General features: G+C 43.1%; 1 protein-coding gene across 1 annotated transcript; it reads left to right on the top strand.

The window, feature by feature from the left end:
• The first annotated feature begins 2287 nt into the window (after positions 1-2287).
• LOC139546429 (protein ABHD13-like) lies at positions 2288-5857 on the top strand. Its single transcript, XM_071354797.1, has 2 exons — positions 2288-2445; positions 3564-5857. Exon 2 carries the CDS (start codon positions 3605-3607, stop codon positions 4664-4666), a length of 1062 nt encoding a protein of 353 aa, XP_071210898.1. The 5' UTR covers positions 2288-2445; positions 3564-3604; the 3' UTR covers positions 4667-5857.
• The last annotated feature ends 4177 nt before the right edge of the window (positions 5858-10034 follow it).

Raw genomic sequence — 10034 nt, 5'->3', positions numbered from 1 at the left:
AAAGGCCGCTCAGCAAGGAAGAAGCCACTGCTCCAAAACTCCCATAAAAAAAGCCAGACTACGGTTTGCAACTGCACATGGGGACAAAGATCATACTGTTTGGAGAAATGTCCTCTGGTCTGATGAAAGAAAAATAGAACTGTTTGGCCATAATGACCATCGTTATGTTTGGAGGAAAACGGGGGAGGCTTGCAAGCCGAAGAACACCACCCCAACTGTGAAGCACGGGGTGGCAGCATCATGTTGTGGGGGTGCTTTCCTGCATGAGGGACTGGTGCACTTCACAAAATAGATGGCATCATGAGGGTGGAAAATGATGTGGATATATTGAAGCAACATCTCAAGACATCAGTCAGGAAGTTAAAGCTTGGTCACAAATGGGTCTTCCAAATGAACATTGACCCCAAGCATTACTTCCAATGTTGTGGCAAAATGGCTTAATTAAGGACAGCAAAGTCAAGGTATCGGAGTGGCCATCACAAAGCCCTGACCTTAATCCTATAGAAAATTTGAGGGCAGAACTGAAAAAGCGTGTGCGAGCAAGGAGGCCTACAAACCTGTCTCAATTACACCAGCTCTGTCAGGAGGAATGGGCCAAAATTCACCCAACTTATTGTGGGAAGCTTGTGGAAGGCTTCCTGAAACGTTTGACCCAAATTAAACTATTTAAAGGCACTGCTACCAAATACAAATTGACTGTATGTAAACTTCTGACCCACTGGGAATGTGATGAAAGAAATAAAAGCTGAAATAAATCATTCTCTCTACTATTATTCTGATATTTCACATTCTTAAAATAAAGTTGTGATCCTAACTGACCTAAGACAGGGAATTCTTACTAGGATTAAATGTCAGGAATTGTGAAAAACTGAGTTTAAATGTATTTGGCTAAGGTGTATGTAAACTTCCGACTTCAACTGTATGTTTCTATTACAAGGCTGTATGGTTGTTTTATTTGAATGCCTTCTATTGTCACGTGCATTAAAATGTAGAACTTGCGGTAGCCTACTAATTTATTTTGTTTTACCTTTTCTTCTCTCTGTGGCTAACCTTAACCTCTGGTTTAAAGCATCAGAGTCACTCTTGCTAGTGTTCTTGTTGATCAGAAGAATATCAGGTAGTGATGTGTGTGCTGTGGGGATGTCGTTTATTCTTCTGTAGCTCTGCCTTTCATTACAAGGTCACTGGGAGATTAAGCAATTCATATCAACAGTAAACAACACTGTGCTATTTCTCATCCATCATCATGTTTGGAAAAATAAAGTTAGATATAATTTGATCCCCTGTGTATGACACCTCTGTTTGTGTACTGACATAACTCTGTGGCTACATGTTTGTTTTGTTTTTACAGTCTAATGCCATCTGGCATTACACACACACGCGCGCGCACTTGCCCGCACACAAACACAAAAACCACCCCCCCTGTTGTATTCCCTCAGTGGACCTTTGTCAGTGCTTTTGTGGAGGAGTGGGAAATAAAGTGCTCATAATTTATGCTGTTCTATTATGAGATATTCAAACAACCTTTTAGTGCAAACACACTCTGTTTAAGATATTCTCAACATCCACAGGGGGATTACTATTTCTACTGGCTCCTGCTGTCTGTGGCACCAAATAAAATCCTGAACAAACAAAAACACTGTTTATTTATGTCAAGCCCTGAGGATATGTCTGCTTGAACACTCATTGTATTTCCTCTCCCATGATTTTGCTTTAACTCTATCAGTCACTAATTGAATTGTTTATCAACCTTGCAGATGATAGAACAAAATTGCTACAAAGTTTTACGAAAGACAATCACTGACGAACTGAGTTTATCGCTAACATAATTTAGGGGTTTAAATATATACAGTACCTAATTAGTTATTATCATTATACCTGTTAAAATGTACCATGGATTAGTGTGGGATACTCCAGTTTTGCATCCCTCAGTGGGCATTGGCCATAAAAAGCCATATTCACAGATCACCATCTAGTGGAGACCGGTTATACATCGTATTTTTGGAAGATGGAAATTAATGTGGAACCTCATTATTTTTTGGCCACGTTCTACACGGTATTTCTAAAAGTGACACGAAAGGGGGAAAAAATTGTGTCACTAGTTACCACAGCCACAAAGTTATATACCCCGCTTATGATTTTAGACATAACCCTAACCTCAACCCTTACCTTAACTACACTGCTAACCTTATGTCTAACCGTAACCTTAAAGCACATTTTTGTTTTCATGAATTTTTACGATAGACTTTGTGGCTGTGATAACTAGTGAAAACCAAAAAAAATACTCACAGGAAGTAGATAGCTAACTACGTTAGCTTTTCCGCCGGGTTTGTTCTGTCAAGCTGCTCATATCTGAAAATACAATTTGTGTGAGCTTTTGGACCAAATGACAGCAATTGTTTTATCTCGCTGCATGCAGTTAAATCGCTAAATGATGGGAGAGAGGTAAGTATGTAACGTTAGCTAGCTAAATAGATACAGTATATATACCAAGTTGATGCTAGCTAGGTGGCTAATGTGGTTAACTGGCATTTTCTACTGTGAATTACAAATCGATGTTCGCACAGAGAGGAGCTGTAAACTTTAGCATTTCGGGACACGTAGCTACATTTGCAAACTACGTCTTGTCGACTTATACATAGCTAGTCTAGATAATGTTTCTGCATGCACTGCCTGGTCGGGTAATCCCTTTTCCAGTTAGCAAATAGCTAACTGTTCAAATAGTAACGTTATTTGTTGTTGACAAGACATGACAGCACGCAAGTTAGATAACGTTAGCAGTTATTTATGTCAATCATAATGTTTTTCTTGACAGTTGCATTCCTAATTTGACCCATTTGGCAGGTTGCCACGCCTCCATTGTTTTCAGTTCTAAAACACCATCTCTGATGTGACATGGATGGAATTGTCAGGAAATATATTACCGTTGGAATGTTCTATTCCAATGAGTTGTTGTCGTGTGCATTAGAGCCAACCATCCCATATGTTGTATAGTCAAATACCTGTCTCATATTTGCCAACCAATTCACAGTGGCAACCCAACCAGGTATTGTGTAATTGAGGCGTGTTTGGTTCTAATCCGTTAAATGGTCGGGCAGATTAAGCGCAACAGTGGAATAATGCGGGAAAGAACTACCGACTCTTGTACAGTCCAATGGCCCTAGGGTGAAAACAGTCGGCCTAATTTCTCCAGTTAACCGCCACTGAGACTGTAGCAATATCAGAGACACGCTTGCTTTAACATTGAGGCCAGGCAGGACATCGGCTGATTGATAGTGGCTTTGTGTGTGTCTGTGTGTGTGTGCGAATGTGCGTGTTGCTCCACTGGTTTCTGTTTCATCTCTAAAGTGTAAATGGTATTGTTATTGTTGAGTATTGTTATTACCATCTGTGGAAGGCTTGCTGAGCTGTAAATTGTGAGAGGAGATGAACAATCTCTTGAGTGGTCCTTGTCTCTAGTGCATAAATCATGATTTTCTCTCCTCTTCTCCCCCAATCTTCTCTCTCTTTCTCGCTCTCTCCTTCTCCCCTCCTCCCCCAATCCCCTCTCTCTCTCTGCAAAGAGTGTGTGTGGTGGTGGTGTGATCCTGTGTGTCTCTGTGCCATGGAGAAGCCGTGGAGGCTGTGGGGCTCGGTGGAGCGCTGTGCCCTGGCCTTGGCCTCCTGGTCTTGGGGTGCCTGTCGCATCTCTCTCCTGGCCCTCATCCTCACCTTCCACCTCTATGGAGGCTTCTTTCTCCTGGCTCTCATCCTGGCCTCGGTGGCCGCCATCCTCTACAAGTTCCAGGACGTGCTGCTCTACTTCCCCGACCAGCCGCCCTCCTCCCGGCTCTATGTGGCCATGCCAACAGGCATCCCCCATGAGAACGTCTACATCCGCACCAAGGACGGCGTGCGCCTCAACCTTATCCTGCTCCGCTACACCGGCGGAGACAGCCTTGATAACCCCGGGGTCGCCCCCATCAACGCATCTAACCCTGCCTCCACGGCACCGCCCACGATCCTTTATTTCCACGGCAACGCGGGCAACATCGGGCACCGGGTGCCCAACGCTCTGCTGATGCTGGTGAACCTGAAGGCCAACGTGGTGCTGGTGGACTACCGGGGGTATGGGAAGAGCGAGGGCGAGCCCAGTGAGGACGGCCTGTACCTGGACGCCCAGGCCACGCTGGACTACGTGATGACCCGGCCTGACCTGGACAAGACCAAGGTGATGGTGTTTGGCCGCTCTCTGGGGGGCGCGGTGGCGGTTCGCCTGGCCTCGGCAAACCCTCATCGCGTGGCGGCCATCGTGGTGGAGAACACCTTCCTCAGCATCCCCCACATGGCTGCCACGCTTTTCTCCTTCCTGCCCATGAGGCTGCTGCCCCTGTGGTTCTACCGGAACCAGTTCCTGTCCTACAGACAGGTGGCGCTGTGCCGGATGCCCTCGCTGTTCGTGTCGGGCCTATCAGACCAGCTCATCCCGCCCGTCATGATGAAGCAACTTTACGAGCTGTCGCCGGCACGGACTAAACGTCTGGCCATCTTCTCTGAGGGCACGCACAACGACACATGGCAGTGCCAGGGCTACTTCGCCGCCCTGGAACAGTTTGTCAAGGACCTGATGAATAGCCACACCCGCGAGGAGAGCGTCCAGTCCACAGCCAGCGTCACAATCATCTAGTCTAGAGAGAGGAAGAGTCTAGAGAAAACCCTACAGTCCATACTCCCTACGCACTTGTGTAGATCTAAACCATTGATTAGGTGTAATAAGCAATATGGCTAAGGAAAGGTGAAGCAAACCACTACCATATTGCTTATACCTGTCTAGTTCTTTCTGATCTACTTGAAGTGTCTATGGTAGGGTAGCAGTAACTAGGCTGAGCTACTAGGGTCAGGTTGGAGAGAATGTTCATTTCTACACTTTTGGTTTTATCATGGTCTTTTTCCATAGTAACTGTACCATATCAAACATTTGGGGAGTACTTTAGGTGTGGGGGGTGTTTGGGGTTGATGGATGATTAACATGGAAATGTCTTCATAAGTCTATTTGTGTGTGAAATATGACTGCAGTTGGTGAACATGTACTTGTTATGGCCTTTTTTGAATAGATTACAAACCATACACAACTATGATCATCCTGCCAAACAAAACCACACTTTTAAAAACACTTTTAAAACAAAATAAACTACTGGAGGCAAAGCTGCAGCTGAACTGCCAGAATTCAATGACAATGTTTAGCTAACATAATAGCATTTCAGTAAATCAATAAGATATTTTTGACTAATATTACAGTGTTTCAGTAATTCAATAAAAAAGTTTGTTTATTTTAATTGTGTAATCTGTTATTTCATGACACGCAGTTTAAAGTTACATGCGTGAGGATCTTATAGGCATCATAGTGTCCTCATAGATTCATATTCTACTTTTTACAGAAAGTCATGTTGATATCAGCCGAGAGAGAGCCAGTATGATACAGCCCATAAGGCACTATGTATGTGGCACTCTGAAAAGGAGCATGAGCAACCTGAATGTTTCACTCCCAAACTATTTTGTTGTTGTAAATGGCCAGATGATATTCCAATGTTGCATAAATCCCATTCTACACTGTATATTCTCTGACAATAAATGTAAACGCCTATGTGGCTGGAGCTGTTGTCAACTGTTTGCATAGTTGACCCGTGACCCGTTATCTTGGTTGCCAACACCAGGGCTTTCAGACGGATGTGACCTATAGATTGTTGCTGATAGAACTGTACTATAAAGAACAGACACATATTATGACGTGTCAGGCTTGTCTGTCTGTACAATAAATTTTTATCTGCAATGTTCTGAATTCTGCAAACTATTAAAAACCAGAAGACCCTCACCCAAATACCACGGCCTGTGAAAAACCTAGGTCTGTTAGTTTCCTGTGAAAGTGAAGGACACTTCGTGGGATAGAGTGTGTGTTAGGTATGTGAGGGTTACATTTTCATCTCTGTGTTTGCACCATGAGACTTGTTACTAAGTTGTATTATTATTTGTGTTATTCTATTCTTCTCAATGTAATGATTGTTCCGTCAAGTAGGCTAGTGTCTCATTTCACCCCATGGCTCTTTGTGGAGAAATGGCTTTACCTGCTTGGAGTGCTTTTAAAGAGCTAATTAACCTTTCCTGCATGTCTTCCAGGGACTGGAGTTTAGGTAGACAAATAGAAACTCTAACCCTGCTGGGTCGTGATCATTAACAGATTATAACAGGGAGGGAATAACTGTCCAATAAGAAATGCTCAATCTTGTTTTTTTAGTTACAAGATCTATTGCTACATTGTGCGCTAATTGGGGTGGCACATTTTGGGTAATATTCAGAGGTGGAAACGTACTGTGGGAATTAACGGAAATATATGCAAATTAATATTAATACCATTTTTAAATGTAAATGTATTTTGCATTGGATGTATTTACCATATCATATGGAGACAAACATAAACCTTATCATAAGTAGACATAATTGCAAATGATTACATCCTTCCAATATATATATATTTTTTAAATGTTACGAATTTAACTTCAATGACGAGTTGACTTCACATGGGATGATTTCACTGAACAACAGAAGGGAATATTGAATGATCCCCAATGATCCATCTTATCTCAGAAAAATGTTTTCAACATACATCTGTAAAATGATAGTCTAGAAACTAAAGCTTTGGTTGTCTTCCTCTCAGGCTTCCATGTCTTCTCCTGGACCTCCTCAATGTCCACCTCTTGAACATCAGACTCTGAGGCCTCATCTTCACTGTCACTTTCCAACCTTGTTGAGGATGGCTCGTTGTCAGGGTCAAAAAGACTCAGATTTGCTGGGATGGCCACCAATTTTTCAGCCTGTTGCGTGCTTTGGTTGTGTTCCCAAACAAGGACCAGTTGCGCTCTGAGGCAGCTGATGTTGGTGGGATTTGGAGGATGATGGAGGCAACAGGGGAAAGAAACTCAGATCCACAAAGTCCCTTGCACCAGGAGGCTGATGAGATATGTTGGCACTACTGCCATATTGTATTTCCATCCCAAAGACTAACATGATGACAACACCACCCCAACTGCTGTTGCTGGGCCGCTTCAATGTGGTGTTCTTATTCTTCTCACTTTGCTTGGTGAGGTAGATTGCTGCTATTACTTGATGACCCTTCACATACCTAACCATTTCCTTGGCTGTCTTGTAGTGTATCCATTGTTTTCAGTGCCACGATGTCCTTGAGGAGCAGATTCAATGCATGAGCAGCACAGCCAATGGGTGTGATGTGAGGGTAGGATTCCTCCACTTTAGACCAAGCAGCCTTCATGTTCGCAGCATTGTCTGTCACCAGTGCAAATACCTTCTGTGGTCCAAGGTCATTGATGACTGCCTTCAGCTCATCTGCAATGTAGAGACCGGTGTGTCTGTTGTCCCTTGTGTCTGTGCTCTTGTAGAATACTGGTTGAGGGGTGGAGATGATGTAGTTAATTATTCCTTGCCCACAAACATTCGACCACCCATCAGAGATGATTGGAATACAGTCTGCTTTCTCTATGATTTGCTTGACCTTCACTTGAACTCTGTTGAACTCTGCATCCAGCAAATGAGTAGATTAAAGCATGTCTGGTTGGAGCGGTGTATGCTGGGCGAAGAAGATTCAGAAATCTCTTCCAATGCACATTGCCTGTGAGCATCAGAGGTGAACCAGTTGCATACAAAGCTCGTGCAAGACATTCATCAATATTTCTTTGACTACGTTCCTCCATTGAGTCAAAAAAACTTCTGATTCCAGGAGGACCGTGAGCTGTTGCTATCGATAACGTGTCTCATCATTTTCACCTCAGATAGAGGGACTTTTGTGAGAGGTTGCTTGTTGTGAGCGCTAAGAGAACTTTATGCACTTGGCCAGATGATTCTGCATCTTTGTTGCATTCTTCACATATGATTTGGCACAGTATTTGCAAATGTACACAGCTTTTCCTTCTACATTAGCTGCAGTGAAATGTCTCCACACATCAGATAGTGCCCGTGCCATTTTCCTGTAAAGATGCCACAAGACCTAGAATTGCCTTATGTGTATCCCACAAAAAAGTTTCACTGTTATAAGCTAACTTTTTTGATGAATTTAAGCAAAATTCCCCAAATTCCAGGGCTTAACTTCCCATGGAAAATGTCCGGAAAGTTTCCGACCCATTGCAACCCGAGCACAAATGAATATGACTCTATTCTCTGTTCCGTCTCGGTCTCACTGCAGCATACTACAGTGCAGTTCTACTGTGTCAAAGCCATTCTGACACACCAAACAGAGACACTCAGAATCAGCAGACATGTTGGCTCTAGAATCTAACTTCAGGCTGAACTGCTTTTATCACAGTGAGCTGAAATGGTCACAGAGACATTTTCATCTACAACACTAATTATTCACTATATACACGACCGTTCAAAAGTTTGGGGTCACTTAGAAATGTCCTTGTTTTTGAAAGAAAAGCTAATTTTTTGTCTATTAAAATAACATAAAATTGATCAGAAATACAGTGTCGACATTGTTAATGTTGTAAATGACTATTGTAGCTGGAAACAGCAGATCTTTTATGGAATATCTACATAGGCGTACAGAGTCCCATTATCAGCAACCGTCATTCCAATGGCACGTTGTGTTAGCTATTCCAAATGTATCGTTTTAAAAAGATAATTGATCATTAGAAAACCCTATTGCAATTATGTTAGCACAGCTGAGAACTGTTGTACTGATTAAAGAAGCAATAAAACTGGCCTTCTTTAGACTAGTTGAGTATCTGCAGCATCAGCATTTGTGGGTTCGATTACAGGCTCAAAATGTCCAGAAACAAATAACTTTCTTCTGAAACTCGTCAGTCTATTCTTGTTCTGAGAAATGAAGGCTATTCCATGCGAGAAATTGCCAAGAAACTGAAGATCTTGTACAACGCTGTGTACTACTCCCTTCACAGAACAGCGCAAACTGGCTCTTACCAGAATAGAAAGAGGAGTGGGAGGCCCCGTTGCACAACTGAGCAAGAGAACAAGTACATTAGAGTGTCTAGTTTGAGAAACAGACGCCTCACAAGTCCTCAACTGGCAGCTTCATTAAATAGTACCCCGCTAAACACCAGTCTCAACATCAACAGTTTAGAGGCGACTCCGTGATGCAGGCCTTCTAGAGTTCCTCTGTCCAGTGTCTGTGTTCTTCTGCACATCTTTTCTTTTTATTGGCCAGTCTGAGATATGACCTTTTCTTTGCAACTCTGCCTAGAATTCCAGCATCCCAGAGTCGTCTCTTCACTGTTGATGTTGAGACTAGTGTTTTGCTGGTACTATTTAATGAGGCTGCCAGTTGAGGACTTCTGAGGCATCTGTTGGTCTTCAACCAGGTCCGGAGGGCCGCACTGAAAATGTGTCCTATTTCCTCAACGTCAAAATTTGCAAAGAATGGTCCCTCTATCCATCGTTTCTGGAATGGTCAATGCTTCCTGACTGCTTTCATTTCAGTGATTATTAGTGAGCTGGTCACAGTCAAGAAACCCACCCACACCTCAAACCACCCGTGGGCCGGATTGAACACCCACGGGCTGTATGTTTGACAGCCCTGCTGTAGACAATGACCTGGCAATCCTCCATAAACAGTGGGAGGTAGTGGGAGTCAAACCCATTTCAGACCCTGTCAGGTACATTTGACACAGAATTGCTCTCTAATTCCTGACTTGACTGAATTGGCCCTCACTCCCACCAGAGCTGTTGGAGTGATACATGTGGAACATGTTGCTGCTAGAGTCTTTGGCCACCGACCAGGTCCTATTGTGAAATAAATGTTATATTGAACTCAAAGCAATTGCTATTCTACATAATGTTGCATTAGCGTTGTGTAAAATATTCTTTCTAAGGATATTCAATTGTTTATACGTCTCAGAAATCAATTCAAATTGTATTTGTCACATGTTCCGAATACAACAGGTGTAGTAGACCAGAGCTGTTGGAGTGATACATGTGGAACATGTTGCTGCTAGAGTCTTTGGCCACCGACCAGGTCCGACCAGGTCCTA

The sequence above is a fragment of the Salvelinus alpinus genome, chromosome 20 (assembly GCF_045679555.1).
Source record: "Salvelinus alpinus chromosome 20, SLU_Salpinus.1, whole genome shotgun sequence".
NCBI classification, from domain to species: domain Eukaryota; kingdom Metazoa; phylum Chordata; class Actinopteri; order Salmoniformes; family Salmonidae; genus Salvelinus; species Salvelinus alpinus.
The sequence above is the reverse complement of the archived record's forward strand: the minus strand, read 5'-3'. Positions and strand labels throughout refer to the sequence as shown.

Bases quoted from the DNA above. Each gene is read 5' to 3' on its own strand.
- LOC139546429 (XM_071354797.1), top strand. From the start codon at position 3,605: ATGGAGAAGCCGTGGAGGCTGTGGGGCTCGGTGGAGCGCTGTGCCCTG.